Raw genomic sequence first — 23666 nt, forward strand, 5'->3', positions numbered from 1 at the left:
TACCCATTGCACCGCCGCATCGAATCATGTATACTCAACCGAACACAATTCCTTCACAATGCCATCATTCACCGAAAGCCCCTTTGGGTACGACAAATGCTGAATCAAACGAAACTTATTTAGCTCTTTCTTGGGCACAACCCCCAACAGACATCCTACCCAATTCAACCTCTTTTGCCAACTTCACAGTAACCACTTGCGGATGAAGGGAAGCCGACATCAAATTCTTAACAGAAAAGGGGACCTCGTGACCAGGAGGAGGAATTCTAAAACCCTCCAAAAAACCATCTGAAATGACCTTAGCATTCAGCTGATCCGGATACCTATGTGACGTCCTCATTCTCGAAAGAGCCCTTTTAGTTTTGAGTTTACCCTGGGTGATGGGGGACTCGGTGTCGGGTCCTGAGATGAAGAGATGGAGTGCAGCCGTGGCCCGGACCCGACCCGTGCTCAGGGCCGTCACATGAAAAGGAAGATGTTGTGGGCTCATCCGGGTTGAGCGGCTTATTTAACGACTACGCCACCTGTGGTGCCTGGTGAAGGGTCACCAGCGCCGCTACAGTCCACCGAGGCCTGGTGTCATGGCGGCCTAAGTTCTCACTGCTCCCCACAGGCGGAGCAAGGCCTCGGGGCAGAGGGACAGGAGGATTGGGAGGCAGTAGTAGAGGAAGAACGGAGGCCGCGTCGTGCGGTGCGGCGCAGGAATAACAGTCCGGAGGCCATAGGGGTGAACTTCCAAGGCTTTACTCACTTAGATGGCAAAGGAAGGCGACTCCCTGCTCCCTGCGGAGTCCTGCGGTCACCAGGGACGGGGGTCCGACAACCTCCGAGTAAGTCCAGCATTCAGTCGGGACCCTACACCAGAGTGTTCCTGAACTACAGACCGAATCCTTTCCTGTCCGTGTGTGTGCAAATAGGCCGGGTCTCCCTCTGAACTCCTCTCAGACCAAGGGCACGGGTGGCAGCTCCGCTCCGTCCGATACCCGGTGGGATCCTCTGGGCCTAACCGGGCTTTCCCGTCCAGGACGTAGAGTAGCAAGGTCGGGTGTCGGGGGCCGGTACCCCTCTTGCAGCCGGAGTCCCTCTGAATATATCAGCATGGCGAGGACAGATGGCATACACCGCTCCATCTGCATCCTTCCTGGGATCCATTTGCTACGGAGCCACACTCTTAAGCTCTGGGCCTTCTTGATCCTGGTCCTTGGCTGGGTTGAGACATTCTTTGTCTACAACCTACCTCTCGTCCCAAGGCCAGGGTACGAGGGCTGTGTCCCTTGCCGGTGCAGGCCCACACAGGATCTGCGCTCCCGGAGGGAGGTCACATTACACGCAGTAGTCTGACAGCACAGAGACTAGCGCAAGAACTTGACTAACCAAAGACTAGCAAAAGACCGACAGACCAGAACCAAGATCAAAGATGGCTTTGAATTAAATATAAAATCTAAAGTGTAACTAACTTGTAAGTCCTCCACCCTCACCCACTAACTGGTTCCTACCACTTTGTGTTCCCAGTCTCCCTGTAACCAAGGGAGCAGCACCTAGTGCATACTAGCCCCCTCTGGTGGAGAAGTGTGGTGTTGGATGCAAAAGGTTGGGTCACGACTATCACACTGGCCTTACCTCAGAGGAGGAACACCACACTCCATTAGAGAAATGCAGCATCCCTGTGGCGGTCGAACCCTCAGGGGCGCCACACCTACTTACAAAGGGGGCCATCGCGTGAAGCCTCACCGGAGTCAGCCTTTTGGCCGGTACCCACTGGCAGCTTTCCCCTACCCTTCTTAAAGCATTTAGCTGCTCCGTGTGAACTTCCATTACAATGGGAGCACACATGTTTAAATTCACAGGAGTTCCCGTACTTACATTGGCCATCGTTAAATTGCCAACAAGTTCCCCTTTCCTTCTTATAGCTTTGTGCCCCTTGACTACTTCCCCAGTGTCCTGATGATTGGTTCCCACTACTGCTGCTCCCGTGAAAGGACTGCCCATACTTCACCGGAGCCATAACCTTCAGTCACAGCCCTATGTCCTTCTGATCCCATCTAATCTCTGGGCGGACTGCCCTCCTCTGCCGAAATTGCTCGTCGTATCGTAACCATGTCTGACCCCCATAAGTACGATGAGCCTCCCCGATAGTATCTAGGTACAAAATAAACCCGAGCAATTATCTGGAGCTTTTTTTTCGATGACGCTAGCCATTATTGCAAAAGCTTCCAACCAATTGACAAACGTCTGAGGAATCAACTTCCACCTGCACTTCTCATCCTCCTCTTTTCTACTGTCGTCCTTTTTTTTCCCTTGTCCAAATTAAACTTTTCCATAGGAAGAAGGGAAAAAATTTCAACATATTCATCCCGCCAGATTTTTTCTTTAACCTCTTTCTTCAAGTGTGCCCCCAACGGTCCCTCAAAGCACACATATACCTCCCCTTTTGCCCTATCATCCAGTTTTATGGCATCTGCTGTACCCTTTTCTGACTGCACGGAAACCGATACTCCCGAAGGTACCTCCTCAACACACACCGCCGACCTTGCCAAGTCACTCCCCACCTGCGACACTACAGGTTGACTAGGTAACCAAGCCCCCACCGGAGATAACCCTGTCTCGCTGACTCGACCACCGTCAATTCTTGCCAAAAATTGCGACATGCTAGCCAAAATATCCCTGAGCCCTACGACATCCGACCCATGCCACCCCCTAACATTTTCCCCGCTGGGCCCTGCCAACTGTCTATCCCCTGCTCCCTCCACTAATGACCCTGCGGGCGACAAACCGGACATAGACACATACTCACCGAGCTGCGCAGGTGCTGTGTCCCCGCCAGCCATACGTCCCGAATCCCGTTGACTCCTGGAGACGCCCCGATCCTCCCCGTATTCCGATCCTCCAAAATCTTGCTGCTGCTCCAGGCCCATGCCCCCGGCCTCCTCGTCACCAGGGGGGACCTGAGCACGTGCTGATGCCTCCACCCGTCACTGTGCCGGTCCTTCCTGCCGTCTGTGGCCCTGCCCGACCTCTGGACCCGTACTCACCAGCCCGGTCCGTGCTGAAACGTGGGTGTCTGCCAGGCAACTCCATGCTGCTGCCTGCCGCTCTGTAGTCCTGAGTGTGGTGACTAGGGCCAGGCAGCAGGTCTTCAAACTGCTGCTGCCTGCCTGTAAAAGCGCTGAGCTGTCCTCCCCTGATGGATGTTCTAGCAGGCACCCCGACTGGAACGTCGCCAGGTGTGCCTGCCGTTCTGCTGCTCCTGCTGGCCCCATTTCTATGTGCCGCCCGCCGCCGGGCAATGCTGCCGGTAATATTTGCGGGGGACGGCATTGATGCACATGGCACTTCCTGTCCGGCCCGTGATCTGGCCGGACAGGAAGTGACGCGGGCCGAACATCCGGTGAAGCCCCGCCCCCAGACTGGTGATGCGGCTGAAGTGTGGGCCCTGCTTCCGGCGCGGCCCGGGCTCTGGTACTGTGGCGCACCGCCGGAGCAGGCCGCACTTCCGGTGGGGCCCTCGCTTTGGTCACGGACTGCGACCCTCCGACAACAGCGCCCGCAGGCCGGCTGGGCGGATTCCTGCTGTGGTGGGAGCGGCGGCGGGGGATTCCGCCGCCATGCTCACCTGACTCAGGGTCCCCTGAGGGGCTCCGCAGCCTGCGCCTGCTGCGCGCGGACATCTGGGGTGAGAGCCTCTCTGGGGGCCGCGTTCTCCTCGCTCTCCTTCCTGCACCCGCCGGCGGTTCTTCTTCTGCAGATACACTGCCCAGCAACTCTGCCAGCTGCGACTCCAACTACCCTCCACGCCTGGATGGAGCTGCGTCCCGCAGCCTGTTAATCAAGGAGTCCACGGTGTCCATTACGCCCGGTTAGCGTCCACAATTAATGGGTGAGTGGGTTTTTTTGTTTTTGTTTTTTTTACAATTTTCTAGTGTATTTTTTTTCTGTACTTTCTATTATGACTCCCCTTGCCGGACTGACTATTCTTTCCCGCACTTTTCTTAATATACTCCCCCCCCCCTTAAATACCCGCCCCTCCACGCTTATACCCAATCCTGATCCCTTTGTCTTAAAATTGCACCCTCCTGGCCAATCCCGGTCATGTGGGGCTTCCTTCTAGCTGCACTTGCCTCCAGCCCCCTTCTAGAGTACCTAGAAAAATGTATTCTACTATTTTGAAGGCAAAGAGTGGTCACATAAATTAGTGACTAGATTTAGATTTCTCTTTTGCTCATTCGCTTTGCATTTTGTTAATTTGATAAAAATAAACTATTAACCCTTCTATTTTTTAAAACATTCTTACTTTGCTGCATTTTTCTACACCAACTTGCACAGTAGTGCACCTATCAGATGCAACCCATCAGTTGTGTAATTCAAATATGTGTGATGATAATACACATAAAAAATACAAATCAAAACTTGTGATTTTTGTATTGCACAGAGGACTATGAAGCCCTGAAAAGAGAATATGAGAAGCAGACAGGAGATGAAAAAAGCACAACTACAATACTTAAAATGCAACTAAAGGCAGCAATGGTTGAACTAGAGCAAACAAAAAACACTCTGAATACTGTGGACGATTGTGATGGTCATGGTGAGAATTCCTGTTTGTTCAATTATTTTTACAGGAAATTTACATTTTTACATCATCAGCTTTGACTATTTGTTATAATTTACATACACGTAGGTTTCACCCCTGTAACAACAATATTTTTATGTTTACTCTCTTGGCTAATTTCAGCATTGCTTCTTTTATAGACGCACTTTATCTCACACGTCTGCTTGTGGTGCTGCCAGTTCAGAGCTCAATGGGCATTATTTGCCTCTTTTCCTTTTCCAAATATTTTAGCTTCTATGCAAGTGTTGTCTCCGCTGATGGTAAGAACGGGCACACTGATAAACCACTGATGGTAAGAACGGGCACACTGATGGTAAAAACAGGCACACTGATAACACACTGATGATAAGAACGGGCACACTGATGACACACTGATGGTAAGAGCGTAAAAACTAATGACACACTGATGGTAAGAATGGGCACACTGATGACACACTGATGGTAAGAACGAGCACACTGATGACACACTGATGGTAAGAATGGGCACACTGATGACACAATGATGGTAAGAACGAGCACACTGATGACACACTGATGGGAAGAGCGGGCACACTGATAACATACTGATGGTAAGAACAGACACACTGATGACTCACTGATGGTAAGAACAGGCTCACTGATGACACACTGATGGTAAGAACGGACACACTGATGACGCACTGATGGTAAGAACGGACACACTGATGACACAATGATGGTAAGAATGGGCATACTGATGACACACTGATGGTAAGAACGGACAAACTGATGACACACTGATGGTAAGAACGGACACACTGATAACACACTGATGGTAAGAATGAGCACACTGATGACACACTGATGGTAAGAACGGACACACTGATGACACACTGATGGTAAGAATTGACACACTGATAACACACTGATGGTAAGAACGGACACACTGATGGTAAGAATTGACACACCGATAACACACTGATGGTAAGAACGGGCACACTGATGACACACCGATGGTAAGAGCGGGCGAACTAATGACACACTGATTGTAAGAAAGGGCACACTGATGACACACTGATGGTAAGAACGGACACACTGATAACACACTGATGGTAAGAACGGGCACACTGATGACACAATGATGGCAAGAACGGGCACACTGATGGTAAAATGGACACACTGATAACACACTGATGCGCAACATCAGTACCATTTTTTCACATACATGTTTAAACACGGATGTCTGAATGAGCCCTTACAGAGCTGTATATGAGTGTGAGTTCTAATAAAATAAAAATAAAATCTCCATTTTCTCAATTCTTAGTCTGTGAAGATCGCACTGCATTTATATGTAATCCGAGTGCAGTTCGAGTGCAATCCGATTTTTTTCCATTGACTCATTGACATCCATGGCCAAGTGCGATCCAAAGATAGGATGTAAATCGAGTATGCTGCAATTTTTTCCTCAATATGAAAAACGAAAGGATTGTAATCCAGCTCACCAGTCCTTTGTAAATAGGATTTTCCAACGGTGCACAGATCAAGTAGACTCGTGTTGGCAACAAGTATTGTAATCCAAGTAGAAAAACAGAACAAGAGATCCAGCACCATCTGTCCCAAGGAAGTATTTGTATATTAAAAACAACATTTATTCAAGGATTATTTTAAAATCATTCCGCATTAAAAAGCACTACATATCAAGTGTGCACTCTCTGTCCAAGGTATAAATCGGGCATGTGCACAGCCCCATAGAATAACATTGGTCCGAGTGTGATCTGATGTTTTGTCCAGCGATGTTGTCGATGGATCTGTCAAGGCTTACATGACATTGTTATACCTTGTTATGCCACGTGAGCACTGCAGCCAATCAGCGGCTACAAATGAGCTGCAGTGCTCAAACTTGCCCCGGACGTTCAATGTTTGTCCAAAGAAAGTGAGAGCTCAGCGGCTAATTAGTGACTGATTGACTGCAGGGCTTACGTGGCATAATAATGTCACAGGAGCCTTGGGAAACCCAGAGCTGGTATTGGAAGAAAGTATAAAATGTTTTTAATATACAAAGGGGGATATAAGTATTTAAGAAGGGGTTGTCCTAGTAGTGAGTGGACAACCCTTTTAAGATCATACACATTTATATATTTTATTACACCTTGATTAAATTGGGTTTGCTTTATGTTTTTTTTCAGCTGTTAAAATTGCAAGTAGAATGCAGAAGAAAATCACTGTCAAGAGGGAACAAATTGATATGTTACAAAGCAGAGTACATTTCTTAGAAGAAGCCTTGTCTAATGCTACAAAGGTAACGCTATTATTGCAGAATTAAATGAAACATGAGTTATAAAGTTAAATTATTATTTGTTTTTTAATTAGGCTCTGTTCACATGTCGATTTATCTTTTCACTTTGTATGCCCCGTTTAGGACATTCGTGTCCACCAGAGAGGTGGTTGCTCTTGTAGGGCAACTCTCTATTCCGACACATAGGAATATATAGCATTGGTTAGGCAATCCCTTTAAATGTGCTGTATTATGTTGGTTTTTTTTTTACATAGGCTCCTAATGTCCATTTTATTCATTTTATCTTAGGATAAAAATGTTTTAAAAGTGGCACAAAAAAAGTTAATGCAGGAGTGTGTTCATGAAGCAACTGAGAGGCATAAGCTCTCTGGAACCGTTGAGTACCTCAAGACTGAGAATAATACTCTTAAAGGCAATGCAGCAAGAACAGAAGCTGCCCTGGAAAAGGTAACTGAGTTTGAGTTTGTTTCATGAGTGAGTCCCCGCATCCTTTGATAACTGTGGATGGATGTTTGGACCATTGGACTTATCTAGATATAGTGGCCAAACAAGTTCATCCCTTCCTGTCCACCATGCCACAGGGGTCGTATAGTCATGCATTGGTTCCAGAGACAAGACAGCTAGTTTTACATGCTTTCATGTCATTCACAATGCCGAGGTCTAAAGAGAATCCATCTAATTTTTGGAAAGTTACCCTGCCTGCAAGGACTAATATTCCTGCATAATGATTTCAACACCTAGTAGAACCTAGTCACTATGAATTGCTATAGTTCTGAAGTTCAAAGAAGGTCCAATACACTACTGGATGGGTTGTCCTAATGAATTGGCAGTTAAGTGTATAGTCCTGAGCATATTTGTGGCCATTAATCATTTGTAAGGGGGTCAGGGAAGGACAAGGGAACTTCAGGTTCAATATTTTTTTGACACATAGTATAATAGCTTTTTGAAACTGTCATGAAAATAATCTGCTTTTAATTAGGGATGATATAACCTAATATAAGTCAGATTATTAGGCTGGGATTTCAATTATGTTATTCTGTTGTGCTTTAGAAACAAAACAATAAAAGTCATGTCAGAGACAGATCTGTCACATGATGGAAACTATTGGCTCCAGACAGACCTTAATAAATTATTATGGGGTTTGTCAGATTTCTGTCATTTTTATCAGAAAAAATAGCTGTAGAAATGATAGAATTTGCGATGGAGCCTCTTAATGTAGCCTCCAAAACGCAGGTGAGTCTAGACTTAGCTCAGTTTCTAAAAAAAATACATTTAAAGAGGTTGTCCACTACTCGGACAACCCCTTCTAAATCCCTGTTTCCCCCCAACAAAATAACAACACTTATACTCACCTCCGATGCCGACCCTGTTCCAGGTGTTCTAGCATCGCATCTCCCGAGGATCGCATGACATTGTTATGTCACGTGATCCCTGCGGCCAATCAGCACTGGCTTCACTCTCCTCCCTTACGGGTGTATTTGACATCAAGAGGAAGTGGAGCTGCTGCTCTCTCACTTCCTCCAGATGTCTTGATTTGTCCGTAGTGGAGAGTAAAGTGACTGTTTATTGGTCGCAGTGATTGATTGACATAACAATCCCCAGGAGAGCCACTGCCGACACTGCTGGAACAGTGCAGGCACTGAAGGTGGATATAAGTGATAATTTTTTTACAGGGGGAAACAGGGATTCATAAGGAGTTGTCTGAGTAGTGGACAACCCCTTTAAGATTAGGTAACAAATACAGTATACACCATATCAATAATTGGAACACAATAATCACATGCACATTATATAAATCCATTTTAGCAATAATATTAATACTATAGTCTAATAATGAGTCCAGTTGGTAGCATGGAAAGGAGATTCTCTATATTGTTGTAATATCAGGAGCTGATCTACAAAATCGGCCAGTAAATAGTGTGATGATCTGTTCTGTACACTGTTTAGATCTGGCCACTGCCAGACCTGGTAACATCTGATCAGTGGGGCTGCCAGGTGTCGGACCCCCACCAGTTTGATATAAAAGACCTATCACAAGCATAAAGTGTCAACTGCATAGTACTGGAAAACCACTTTAATAACAAGTTTGTAGTATGGTATGCAAAGATGATGTATAAAAACAACTTATTTTCAATGTGTACATTTTTTGATGAATGTATCATATCATGCTAATATGAGATAAATTAATTTGCACACGTCTGAAAGATCAAAATATTGTATTTTATTATTATTAAAATGATGTATTAATACATATATGTGGACTAATGTCTCTGCATCTATGCATTGCAGACTTTGATACAGTTATCAGAATGCCAAGCAGTAATTCAGCTCCTGGAGCAAGAAACAATGTGCCTGAGGTTACAGCGTACGCTGGACTTACAGGTAATAATTAATAATATAATGTCACATTCTTACCTTCAAAATGAATCATATACTTCAATAGTAAAGAATATGCAAATGTGATATCCAATCTGGCATAAGCTTGCAGTACTGTATGCTTTACAATAGTCTGTGTAATAGATATGAGTCTTTAGCATGACTTCTTATCTTGCCTGACATTTGAGATCCATAGAAATACAAGTGCTTCTCACAAAATTAGAATATCATCAAAAAGTTAATTTATTTCAGTTCTTCAATACAAAACATGAAACTCATATATTATATAGAGTCATTACAAACAGAGTGATGTATTTCAAGTGTTTATTTCTGTTAATGTTGATGATTATGGCTTACAGCCAATGAAAACACAAAAGTCATTATCTCAGTAAATTAGAATAACCAAGAAGAAATCTTTTATTTTTTGCCATGGAGTACTGATTATTTTAAATGTGTGTTAGAAAAATCTAACTTTATCAAACACTAGTTTTGATAAAGCGTTCACATTGGAATCAATGTTATTGCTTCTTTCCTGACATTTTTTGACTGTCACATGATAGATTTACCAATAATAAAGACATGGTGGGAGATTAATGCGCCAGGATTCTGTCCCAATTTGTGCAAAAAAACCTGTCACTCAGGATTTTTGCAACTTCCAGGCTAATGATTTTTTAAACCTAAGGGAAATCACAGTTTTATACATTTTAGGAACTCCGAGGATCCGTGTCTGCTGATTTACCTGCTAGATCACTGCAACTAAGAACTGCAATGTCTCTGCTTCATTCTAAAGATCTTCCTCCACCGCAGAGCAAGAAGCAGATGCATTTCTATGACGCTGTAACAATAAGTGAGGTAATCATTGTGTGGTGAAATTGTGAACTGACAAATTATGTGGATTACACAAAATGGACCCTAGATGGCGCAGTTGTTAAAGTTCCATGAGTGGACTAGTACTGTTATTCCTACCCTGAGCATTTATGGTATTAGCCACAGAATATACCATAAATGAGGGATAGATGCAGACTTCACTGGAGAACAGGGGTCTTCTGACCCATGTCTAAGGGAGTTACAGAAATGGTTAAGCTCAAAACCCTTGTTCTCCACATATATACTATGGATAAGTTGAAAATACCTCTAGAAGTTGAGAATACCTCTTTAATTGCTTTAATCACTCCACAGTTGCTGGTGTCACTTCTTCACCTTGTGCCTTAAGTAATTTTTTTTATTTTGTGCTAGTAAAATTTATCCAGAAATGACAAATCTGGCATTTTGATTATTTAAAATAATTTAAATAATTTCACATTTTGTTAGATTGGAGTTTTTGGACACAGTAATACCAAATTAGTATTTTTGAAATGAGTTAAGGAGGAAATTTAATTTCATTTTTGTTAGTACTTATTTTTAAAACTTTATTTTAATTTTTACTTTATTTTTTAGTCCCCCAAGGGACTTGAACCAGGCTGCCATTATATACCATTGACTCCCCAAGATCACATTGACGAGTGTCGATCGTTTCCAGTGCATATGTGCACCAGTAATGGTGTCATTGGAGGGCGCCAAAGGGGTTGTCGGGTCCAAAATCGATAAGTCTGCAGTCACTCTGTGTGACTCGATTTATGAATCCCCCCAGAGCAGACACTGTGGGCTGCGGGTATTTGCCAGTTTCTGATCCAGCACTGGAGAATATGTATGCGTTATACATACTCTGTTCATTTAGCTCCCAAAAAGAATACAATGGAGGAATGGCTTTTTTTTTCTATCCCTTTCCTTTTCAATCCCTTCCCTTACATGGCATTTGGAAAACGATATAGAAAATAAAAATAAGAGGTCAGATCAGCTCTCCAGTTTTAGGAAATATTTGTATTTCCCATAAAATGATAAGCCTGGAGCATCTTTTTGTATTCAGCAATGTTGCATTCCTTTTATTATTCCTCGATTTTTATGCATAAACTGACAACTGGGTGTTATCATTCCCTGTGTCAAAGGGTGTGTCTCTACATAGTTTAATACTTTCAGCATTGATTGGTCAATGTCAGAGTATGTAGAGACACACCCCCAACTGGTAACATCAACTGTCAATTTATTCAGCATTTTTTAGGTGGCCTAAAAAGGAAAGACTTAACATAGATATCCAAAATTGGTATTTAATGGAGAATACAACTGTTTACATCAGGACATGTCAGAAATGCCGATAGGCCCTACTCTAAGAGATTAATAATTGTTTTATCAACTGTTACACAATGTGGGGGAGCACAAATATAAAATGTATATGAGTGCAGACATACACACATCTAATATAAAGTTTTCATATTTTGAAATGTTTTGCTTTGCAATCAATTCTACTTAACTACTTAACTATTATTTCTATATTTCCATTTTTCAAATTCTTTGCTATCTATGCAGGAAGGGTGACCTTTACCTGAGCCACAGCAACAGATTTATGTGAATGTAAAAAAGGATTATTGAAGTCAGGCTGATACCACATGTGACATGGAGTGTGCCTAGAAGATTTAACTCAATCTGTCCATGTGTAAGGAAGTGACATTAGATTGTACTAATTAGTAGGTAATTGAGAATGCCATTTCTCTTTTACCTCTTTTCTAGATAATTTAATTTGTAATGCAGTGCAGTAGGATTTTCAGTGCTATAGATAAGCCCTATTTTTTCCAAAGATATTTTACTTTGCAAACTGCAGAACATAACTAAAATCACAAACCCAAATTAAGATCAAAACCGTCTGTTTTTATTAAAGCATGCTTTGCATTAAAGAGGTTTTCCTGCAATTCAAGGGGCTGTCCAGTGAAAACTTGCCTATTGGTGATTGGCCCACCGCTGGGAGCCGCACCAATTGGCAAATTTGGAAAATTTATCCCCAATGGGGAACCTTTATCCTCATTGCAAAATGGCGCATCAAGTCGAAAGTCCGACTGCCGCTTAATTTATTGTCTATGGGGCTGCTGGAAAAAGCTGAGTGCAATACTTTGCAGCCCCATAGGAAATGTATGGTGTCGCCGACAAGCATGCTCACTGTCGCACCAAGCTAAGGCCACATTCACACGTTCAGTATTTGGTCAGTATTTTATATTAGTATTTAGAAGTCAAAATCATGAGAGGAACAATCAGAGAAAAAGTATAATAGAAACACTTGCACCACCACTTCTGCACTTTTCACCCATTCCTGGTTTTGGCTTACAAATACTGATGTAAAATACTGACCAAATACTGATAGTGTGAATGTGGCCTAATGGGTAGTAAAGTTACCTGTTGTGCTGATCTGTGTAAATCCCAGCAGTCGACCACTTACTGATCAACAAGTTAATACCTATCCTGTCTATAGGTGAAAACTTGGTAACAGATTAAATTTAAAGGGAGTCTGTTAGCAGGTTTTTGTTACCTCATCTGAGAGCAGCATCATGTAGGAAAAGAAACCCTGAATCCAACAATGTATCACTTAATTTACTGGGTGCAGTAGTTGTGACGCAATCAGAGTTCTTAAATGTAACATGAAACAGATCTGAAGAGCTGACCTTGCCACCTGACACCAGTCTCTGTATGTACATTGTCTATAGACAGTGAGCTGCTTATCACAGGAGGGGGCAGAGTCAGATTAGCAGTGCACATCAGACCTGGCAATGATAATCTCCTGGCGATAAAACCTTCAGTGTAAGTAAACAACAGCACACAGCTTAAGAAATGGCACATTTCTGAATTCAGTGCTTCAGCCTCTATCTCCTGCTGTCTTCAGATTACATAGCAAAAACCTGCTGACAGATTCCCTTTAGCTAAAATCTCTGATTCCAATTTGAGAGTTGTGGGGGGTATCCATAGTTTTGAAAAACTGCAAATGTACTGGCTAAGATGGAATATCCATTAATATTCACAAATACACGATCATTTCTTACACATTATTTAAAGTTTGTGGAGAAATCATTTCATTTTTAACCTCAGGCAGCAAGAGAAGCAGAAAACACCCCTGGTTATATAAGCTTAGAGACTCGGCAATGTGATCTACTAACGTTTATCTATAGGATGTCAAATTTAGAACATGAAAATTTAGAACACTGCCGTTTAATTTGTAGGAGCAGAAACGTAAAATATGTTACTCCAGATTAGCTGTATTATTTTGGGCTTAGTTTGAGCTATCTTCTTGGTTTACGCACTCTAGATTATCAGATTTGAGAGCTCACCTAATGCTTTAATGTTTTTGCCATCTGTTAAGGATAAGGTGGTAAAGCCTTCAGAGGATCCCATAAATTTTCCTGACAGTTACTCACTCTTTAAAGATGAGGCAGCTTTGAAACTGAGGAAGATTGCTAACTGTACCTCAGACCAAGTTTCCAAGTAAGAGTTTTCCTTATATTGCCTCAATACTTTCTTAGAAACTCTTACAAGATTCCTTGCTGTGATTTATATAATGTGTAAGTATTGCTTGCTTTGTAATATGTTTTGCTCTACTTTCTATTTTTTTTCTGGCCAGCTAAATATTTTAAACATGAATTATAAATGTCCTTTATAAGTACCACTTGTAAAGATTTTAAAGAACAGTATATTTAAACCTGCATGGGTTTAGATTAAAGGGAGTCTTGCAGCACAAAATGACTGTTTAAACCAAGCACAGTACCTTGCAGGGAACATAGCCCTAATAAAATTCATACCTTTAGCGTCCAAATCTATTGCTGCATTTGGCAAAAATCGTTTTCTAGTTAAATATGTGCTGGCTGCACCCCTGGCATGGCCAAGCATTTCAGTGCACCTTCCCACCTACTAGTTTTCCATCTATCTCTGTCCTCTCCTCCTTGCTTGCCTGCTTTTGCTTTACAAGAGGAGGGTAGAGTTAGATGGAAAACAAATAGCTTGGAAGGTGCACTGAACTGCTCCACTACACTAACAGTTGGGGTTAAGGGTTTACCAAGCCCCTCATAAGCATATTTTATGAAAGAACAATTTCTGGCAAACACAACAGTGAATTTAGACATTAACCCCCTTCCCATCATGGACACACTGTTACGTCCTGTTTTGGATAGACTTCCTGCAAATGGACCTATCGTTACGTCCAGGTGAATACGCGGGCACCCCTGGGAGCTTGGCATAACAAATAGTCAAACTTCAACTGTAACAGTCATGACCAGTGCCAGCACTGCCCTTATCTGTTTAACTCTTTAAATTCCACAATCAATAGATGCCGTGGCATGTGAGAGGGAGGGGACTCCCTCCCAGCAACCCTGCAATACGATAGCGGGGACCAATAGTTGCCACAATAACTATAGGTCAAATAATTACCTCCGGGTAATTATAATGTTAGACACTGCCATAAGCAGGGTCTAAGAGGTGTTCTGCTAGTGTAAGACTGACAGGTCTAAAACATTGCAGACCAGGGATCGGACAAATAATAGTCCCATAGAGGGATGAAACAAAAAAAGGAAAAGAAAAATGTAAAATATATATATATATATATATATATATATATATATATATATATATATATATAAAACACAAAATAAAAAACTAAAGAAAAAATCCCATTAAATAATAATACACCAATAAATACACATTTTTTTGCAAAAACAAAACTGACTGTCAGTAGAAAAATAATTATAGCTTTCAAAATATGTTGTCGCAAAAATTTGAGGGGTAAAGCATTCTTCAATGTGTTATAGTAGTCAAGAATAAAAATATATATATATATATATATGTCTGGTATCACGGTAAACATACTGGTCCAAAGAATAAAGCCGTCTAATCACTTATACTGCATGATGAACAGAGTTAAAAAAAAACAACTCTTGAATTGCTGTTGATTTGTTTATTCTCAGTTCAGCTTTTAGTGGTACTGTTTTTGGGTGCATAACATTTTGCATCACTTTTAATGCTCAGTTCACATTTATCCAGTGCACTACACTGAGCACTCACATCAGCGTTTCAGTCTAAATCTCTAAAAAATGTGATTCAGAGATTTATTGTCATCTGTTAACAGAAATAAAGGGAATTTCCATGTTGCTGGTAAAACAAAGGCTCTAAAAAAGCGCCATGGCTCTCCCTGCAAAAGAAATCAAATTAAATCTGCTCTCCCAGATTCAAATGATCTTCTCTCTTCTGAGGCCAACATGCCTAAACCGCAGTTTGAGTCCACATGTTTGACATTACAGTAGCGAGGAGAATCCATTTAACAATTTATGGGTGAATATATCCAGAAGCACAAGCTGGGCACAATGCAGGGGGACATATCTTTGGTGCAACCTGTGCAGCCGCACAGGGGCCCAAGAGGTATGGGGGCCCATTTCTATCTCCAGAGCAGGTGCAATTTTGCGTTTTTAGGAGCTCTTGCGCTGCAAAGGGCCCAAATATTGTTCTTGCACAGGGGCCCTTTTCTGTCTGTGTCCACCAGTGGCACAATGTATTGGGCACTACAATGTACTGGGCTTTACAATGTATTGGGCAGTATAATGACATTATTATGCACGTACCACTCTTACACAAGGGTAAAGGGAGTAAGGAAGATTTACAGAGAGAAGATGCACCTAAACCCACCTGGTCCCTGTACAGACTAGTCAATCCCTAGCCACACATCTAGAAGTCCGCCTCAGATCTGACTCCCTAAAAGGCCGTCAAGGGGTTTCTCATGCCTCCTGAGGAACCAGAGGGGAGGCCGCAACACACTGCCAACAAGGGGAGAGGAAGGTGTGCAGGTGGACACAAAGACCCAGAGTTAGAAATTTAAAGCGCATTCATAAAATTACAGAGAGGAAAAAATAAGGAGAACCAAAAAATAAATGAGACTAGAATAACCGCTCAGAAACCTAAAAGTGGTAAAAGGAAAAGGTGCTGGGAAGGTGGACAAACAGACACTCAGCAAAAATATAAGCGGTGTAAGTCTAGCAGAGTAAATCCCTTTGCTACAGGGCTGGAACTCCTTAGCAAAAATGCAACTTGAAGTATAGCAAGCAAGGAAGTGCAGGGAAGGGATAATATATAAAGCCCCATCCAGAACGTGATAGGGCAACCAAAATGGAAAATGTCTGGAAAGGAGCAAACCAAGAGGGGAGAATATAAAGACAATTGTGACAATTAGCACTTGGACAAAGAAGGAAAAGAGCAATGACTCAACAGACAAAAGAGCCTACTATGCAGCAACAGGTCACCGGATTGAATCCTCAAACCGAGCCATAACAGACATATTTGCAATTTTCACTCAGCAACATCCACTGCATGCTTATTTCTTCAAAATACCCATGGAGTCAAAATTGTCAGTCACTACACCCATAAATTTATTTCCGGAAGGGTCTAATTTCCAAAATTGGTTCACTTCAGAAAGGAGAAGGTCGGCTGTTCTGGCACTTAGGGAGTCTGCAAACTATTTTAGGAAAATCTGTGTTTCAAAAGTCATATAGCGAATCTTCCTTCCTGAGCCCAGCCGTGTGGCCAAACGGTATTGTACAGCCACATATGGGATACTGACACGTTGAGGACATTTTGTGTAACAGATTTTGGGGCCATTTTTACCTATTTCCTCTTGTAAAAATGTAAAATCTGCGACGAATAAAACAAAATTCTTATGCTAAAAATGTAATTATTTTTTCTCCAGCGCCCAATGATGTTTTGCTGATTTAGTATCTTGGAGCCTCTGCAAATGCAACATGGTGAGCGCAATCTATTCCAGCCAAATTTGCACTCCAAATATCAAATTGAGGTCCTTCCATTCTAAGCCCGGACACTTGCTCAAACAGTAGATTCTGTCCATGTACAAGTATTGTCACACTCAATCACACATTCTTAACCTTGTGAAAATGAGAAGTTTTGGGCTAAAGAAACTTTTTCATGGAAAAACACAATATTTAATTTCTCTCAGCCCAATGTTATAAAATTTCACAAATTTCTTATGGATTCAAAATGTTCCCTACCTAGATAAATTGTTACGAGAGGTCCAGCTTACAAAATGGACTCACTTGTATATTTCTGCTTTTTTGGCACATCAGGGGCTCTCCAAACATGACATAACATCCTCAATCTGTTCCAGCCAAAATTGTGTCCAAAAGTAATTTAGTGTACCTTCCTTTTCCCTGCCCATACAGTATTTTCTGACCACATATGGGGTATGAATTTACTCAAGAGAAAATGTGTGATAAGAGGTCCATTTTCTCCTTTTACCCTTGTGAAAATGAAAAATTTGGGGCTAAAGAAACATTTTAGTGAAAAAAGTATTACAATTTTCATCTTTTTCTTCTAGTTGCCAGTTGTTTTCATTTCGGTGAAACACTAAAGTGTTTAAAAACTTTCTACATGCAATTTTGAATTCTTATTGGGGTGCAGTTTTTAAAATGTAGTCTTGTTTTTATGCATAAACTTGAATGCTTATCAGATGAAGCATATCAGGTAATTTGTGTAATGAGGGAGGGTGCGGCCTAACGATATCAATGCCGTTTATCAAGTTATGCAGAATTATTAGGTAGCATCTTTTCCTCAGGCAAAATGTGTTAAATATGATATATAACTAACCCTAACAAGACAAACATTGTTACAAGTCTTACTAAGTGATGCAGTACTCTTGAAGTTGCTAAGATATTGGAACATGATTACAGAACCCTCAAGAGTCTTATTGCAAATAGTCAACAAAGTCACAAAAAATATGTTGCGAAAAAAAGACATATTAACTTCCAAAGACTGGAGAAGAATAAAATATGAAGCGAACAGGAACCTAATATCCTTCAGTGCTGTCATATTGTAGAACTGTAACCTCCCTGGAGTGCCCAGAAGTGCAAGGTGCTCAGTGCTCAGAGACAAGACCAAGGTAAGGAAGGCTGAAACTCCACCACCACTGACCAAGACACAGAAGTTGAAACATCAAGACTGGGAAAGAAATATATGAAAACAGATTTTTTAAAGGTTTTATGGACTGACGAGTTGAGAGTGACTTGATGGATAAGATGCATGGTCCTGTGGCTGGAACTGTAATGGGCAGAGACCTCCACAACAACTCAGATGCCAGCAAAGTGAAGGTGGGGTAATGCTAATGGCTGGTATTGTTAAACATGAACTATTTGAACATTTTTGAGTTGAAGCTGGACTGAAAATCAACTCCAAATCTTACTGTCAGTTTTTAGAAGATGCTTTCTTCAAACAGTAGTGCAGGAAAAAGCCTGCATCTTTCAAGAAAATCCTGATTTTTATTCAGGACAATGCTCCATCGCATGTATCGAAGTCTCCACTGCTTTGCTAGTCAGTTATGGCCTTAAAGATGAAATAATAATGACATGGCCCCCTCCAGCACCTGACCTACACCCTATTGAACGTGTAAGCCTTTCTTAAACAGAGATTTACGGTGAATAAAAACAGTACACCTCTCTGAACAGTGTCTGGGAGGCTGTAGTTGGTGCTGCCCAGCAAATTAAGAAACTGAGAGACTCCATGGATGAAAGGCTTATGACTTTTACTGAAAAGAAGATGGTTATATTGGTCACATTTACTGATATTGTTTTTTTAAGTGTCAGAAATGTATTTTTGTACATTTTGAGGAGTTTGGTTATTAATCTCACTTTAACAGATGAAAATAATCTATTGAGATGGGAAAATGTATCTTTTTTATTTAGTTGCATAATAATTCTGCAAAGTAGTTGCTCAATAACAATGCACACATAGATATTCTCATAAGAAAGACAAAACCTCACCTTTACTTTCTTAAATGTTTAGATTTCAAGTTTATTATCTTTTTGGATTCACCGAAAGCACTGTAGTTGTTGAATAATAAAACTAATCATCAAAAATATGCTTAATAATTGTGCACACAGTGTATTTAGTGAGGTATGTCTATCTGTTTTAAGGGCATACAAATTGATAGTTCAAAAATGTAAAATTCTTCAAAAGTTTGTCAAATTTTCAATATTTTCATAAAGAAACGCAAATCATATACACCTATTTTACCATTGATTTAAGGTACAATGTGTCACGAAAAAACAGTTTCATAATCACCAAAATATTTGGAAGCATTCCAGAGTAGTTACAAGTTTACAACATAAATTGACACATGTTCGATTTGAAAAAGGTGGTCTGGTCAGGAAGGTTAAAGCAGGCTTTGTCGGTATGGGGTTAAAGGCACAATTTTTAATAGAGTTATGTCACCTATAAGGTGCTTTGCTTGGTTTGAACAGTCATTTTGTATTGACCAACTTCGTTTAATCTTGTACAGAGCCAAAGTTGGTCTGCCTTAGATGTACTTGAGGCTTCTCAATTATCTCTGTATGCCTTCAATTAAAGAATAAGTCATTGCATGCTCCATATTAGTCCATATCTATTTGTACCTGATTGCTTGAGCCCTAGGGGATTTATAATTGCCAGCTTTGGTATTTGTAAATAGGGATCTTTAAATTCCTCCCCCATTCGTACCTGAGAATGCCCCCAAACGTGTGATCACTCATATTTTCATGTAGTTTGTATAAACACCACCTCTTTTTATAGTTCTGAATTTGCAAGGACTGCATGATTTGAATTTATATGTTACATAAATGATAAATGACTTATCTTCAACAAATTCCAAGATATTTAATATAATATGGCTGAACTACTGGTTAATGTTATAATATCTATTTTTAGAGAACCATCAAGGTTATTCACAGTAGACTTCAGAGACGAAGAAAACACCATGTCAATTGGTGACAGTGGTGAGTTGAGATATACAACTTCAATAAAAGACAAACACAATTATTTCACACATTTTAAAGGCAAATGTTCTAATTTTAAAATATTCACTCCTCAACACTGAAATTGAAACACCAGGAAGAAAAGTCATAGAATTAGAAAAATTGCAGGAAGAATTGTTAATATCCAAATGATGAAAAAATGTAAGAAATTTTCAAAACATCAAGAATGAGTGGCGCATGCAGAAATACATGCACTTACACACTTTGGCATGTTATCAAAGTGGTAATTAATGGTTGTCTGCCACGTTGAATGCACTTAGGCATGCAAATTCCACTTCTAGAAGCTTCTTTTGCAATTGTCGGCTAATGACGTCCCAGATGTGTCTAATGGAAGACAAGTCTAGAGACACTGTGTAACACCACTGCCTGCTTCCCTGCATGGCTTCCCATCTCCCACCATGCAGGGACACCGACGTACTCACCACTCCAGGCTGTGCAGTGAGCTCCTTGTCCTCTGTATTCTGTATGCAGTGAGCTCCTGGTCCTCTGCTTGCTGTGCATGTTTCCTGGCTGCGTGCTTAGGGCGGCCATGCAAGCACTTCCTTATTCTTAAAGAAACAGTGTGCGCTTTCCTAATGTGTTCCCAGCCTATTGCTGGGAGGCAATTGGTACTTAAGGCACCTCCACCTGTTGGGAGGTGCCTGAGCAACATTCTCTTTCAGTGAGCTTGTGCAACTACTGAGTTGCCAGGTCCTGTCCTGTTTCTTTCCTGGTCCTGCCACCCTGGGGGCTGAATACCCAGGCTTGAACCCTGAATCTGTACCTGTATCTGATCTTTCCTGTTCCTGCCACCCTAGGGGCTGAATACCCAGGACTGAACCCTTAACCTGTACCTGTGTCTGTCCTTGTCTGAATTAGGACCAATCCCTGAACCTCTTTGTATCTAAGTCTGAATCTTCCTAAATTCCCTGTTTCTGAACCTGTACCTATCTCTAAAACCTGCAGTGTTTGAACCAGTACCTATCTCTAATCTGTTACCTCTGTGCAACATTAGTGGTTTGCGTGTACACTTGCTACTTCATTGTAAGTACTTCGTATGAATCTGGCTCTGTCTTGTGTGTACCTGTCCTTATGTTTGTCCTGTGTGAACCTGATCCTGTATGTTCTATGTGCACCTGCTTCTGTTTGTCCAGTGGGAACCTGTATTTTCCTGCCTGTCCGCACTTGTGGTTCCCAGCCTGTCCGCATCTGCGGTTCCCTGCCTGTCTGCACCTGCAGTCCAGTACCCCCTTGCCAGAGACGCAATTCTTCCTGAAGCTGTTCCTGCCACCCTGGCTGCTGAATACCCAGGCCTGAACCCTCTTGAAGCCGTTCCTGTCCATCCTGTCTGAACTGAGTCCTACCCGTTCCTGTATTCCAGTCGTACCTGACAGGGACCTAATTCTTCCTGAAGCTGTTCCTGCGCGTCCAGTCTGAACTGGGCCCTACACCTGCCTACCTGTATACCTCCTTGAGTTTCAGCTGCCATGTGTCCGAGGTCTATACTGGAGTAGCACCTGGTCTCGCCTCACCTGGCTCTCCTCAGATTGCGGCACTGTCAATTGCCATACATTTGGGATCAGTCTTGGTGAGGCACTTAGTCACTGTCCTCCAGGCTCTCCTTGGTCCACGGCACAGTGGAACTATGACCCACGCTCGCGCTAAACAGTCCGAGTGCGAGCCTCACACGTTGCAGTCCATGGAATCACGCTTTGGCCACACAGGCTGCTGACAGTAACATGAATAACAAGTAACCTGACATTGTTGTCTTGAAAAACAGCTACTGTGATACTTTCATGTTCCCTCGTCAACACTGGCTATGATATTGCAGCCATCTATGTTTTACTCTGATTACTAGCGTGAGGCAGCATCCCTGCAGCTTCTCCTAACAGAGTTCCCCTACTAGACTGACAGGTATCTCTCTTTGTTTTTAGGGAGAGACCTGTCAATCTAGTCCAGCAGGGTGGATAGAAGACACTCATCCTCCGTGTGGCTTTTTAAAATATGGTATGCTATTCTTGAATCACTGCAGTGTTTCAGAGTGGAACATGAATTCATGCTATAAATGGTTTAAACAATGAATCTCATTAGATTTCCCAACTTATCTAAACAAGTCTTCAAATTTCAAAGTCTTCAAGTTAACAGCTCTGTGCCTTTTTTTGGGTTGTTATGGATCCTAAATGATAGCTATGCCCTTTTAGAAACCATTGGATGTACTTTTTTATACTTCCTGTTACAAATCTTGTTTTCTTTCAGTGAAGCCATGTTATGCCTTTTCTCCCAAGAAACACATCTCTAAACAAGAAGTTAAACCTAGATCTCCAGTGCACTGCCTGCTAACCACTACACCAAGCGATATCGACATAAATGGAAATGATTATGACTTAGATCATGGTAAGTTACTTTAATCAACATTTTAATTGATTCAGTTTTGTTCTGAAAATTAGCGACCACTGTTACACACACGCCGCTAGGTTCAGATAGGGCTAGACGGGTTTCATGAATTCGTTGGAATCCTGGGGGAACCGTTACTTAGGACGACCAGTGGCTGCAGCTTCTCTCAGGCACACAATAGATTCAGTTGCTGACCAGACACATCTGACAAAAGTCTTTTTCAACTGTTTAACAGTGGAATTTAATCTGAAACACGGCCAGTGCACTTCAGGGATATTACAGCAACAATCTTCATTACAGTACAGTCTAATAAAGCAGGCACAGTAAGGTCAGTCTCTTCAGTAGCATAATTCAGCACAGATTAGATCTCTTAGCAACACACTTCTATGCATACACAACTACAGGCTTTTCCTTCACAAGGACTCAATAGTACACAGCATTCTTTATCCTGCATGGAGATGGAGGGGGGGAGGGTTTGATAAGGGAGATGATCCCTGTGACACAATTCCTTCCAGTCCTTATCTTCCTGCCCGATAATACTCTGCACTGTTAGTTTAGGGAGTTTATCTGACCTGTGTTTTGTTTCTCTCCTAATCTAAATCCTGTTCAGTTGCCTTCTGTCAGATACAGATAACACACTACTTTTGTCTTCGGCTTTACCCAGATTACAATAACAAGGTCTATACAATCCCCCTGTGGCTCTGCTCAAACACTCCCTGTCTCTGTGACTGTGTTAACCCCTCTAGTTGCTGGATGCTTCTGAAGCACAACACTTCCTGTCTCCTGTGCTTGTGTTCTTTGTAACAGTTGCTGGATGCTTTTGAAGCAACAGCACTACTTCTGCATGTCACACTCTTCCCTCCTTTTTGAATGTCATCCTCAACATTCATCTTAATTGGTCAATCTGACCAATTCTGAGACAGTGGTGAAAGTTAAGTAACTTTATATACAAATTGGCATAACATTTATAAACATTTATAACAACCTATTCTACAACCTTTTTCTTGTAGTACTCCTGTAAGAAATAAACAATTAACACAATTAAAACAATCAGTGTCTCTGTTAGAACCCTCCTGTTAGTTTTTTCTATCTTGTGTTTTGCGGTCACGTGACCATCTGCCTATATATTCCAGCTCCGCCCTTCTGGCTTTGCTGGACTTCAGTGTTGTTTGACTGTTTTGCTAGCCTGGTGCTTCGGTGCCTATCTCTGTCAGTTTGCTTGGTCCTCTTGGACCTCTAGTACTTTTTGTCAGTTTGTCTTTTTGTTCTACAACAATTTCTGTTTAGGAGGTGTCCCATTTTTGTCCCAGTCCTTAGTTCTTTTAGGGACCCCTCCCTTAACTTTATAGGTCTTCGTTTAGACTAG

General features: G+C 41.9%; 1 protein-coding gene across 1 annotated transcript in view; it reads left to right on the forward strand.

Annotated features, from left to right (window-relative positions):
- CCDC158 (coiled-coil domain containing 158) overlaps positions 1–23666 on the forward strand; it is a 162167-nt gene that overhangs the window by 47495 nt on the left and 91006 nt on the right. The window contains exons 14-21 of the mRNA XM_073655208.1: positions 4430–4582; positions 6751–6863; positions 7149–7307; positions 9150–9242; positions 9945–10088; positions 13456–13577; positions 19821–19888; positions 22163–22300. Coding sequence (XP_073511309.1) covers positions 4430–4582; positions 6751–6863; positions 7149–7307; positions 9150–9242; positions 9945–10088; positions 13456–13577; positions 19821–19888; positions 22163–22300 — 990 coding nt within the window. The remainder of the gene's footprint in view (positions 1–4429; positions 4583–6750; positions 6864–7148; positions 7308–9149; positions 9243–9944; positions 10089–13455; positions 13578–19820; positions 19889–22162; positions 22301–23666) is intronic.

The sequence above is a fragment of the Phyllobates terribilis genome, unplaced genomic scaffold (assembly GCF_046119375.1).
Source record: "Phyllobates terribilis strain yellow unplaced genomic scaffold, ASM4611937v1 Scaffold_1__5_contigs__length_1240528914, whole genome shotgun sequence".
NCBI lineage: Eukaryota > Metazoa > Chordata > Amphibia > Anura > Dendrobatidae > Phyllobates > Phyllobates terribilis.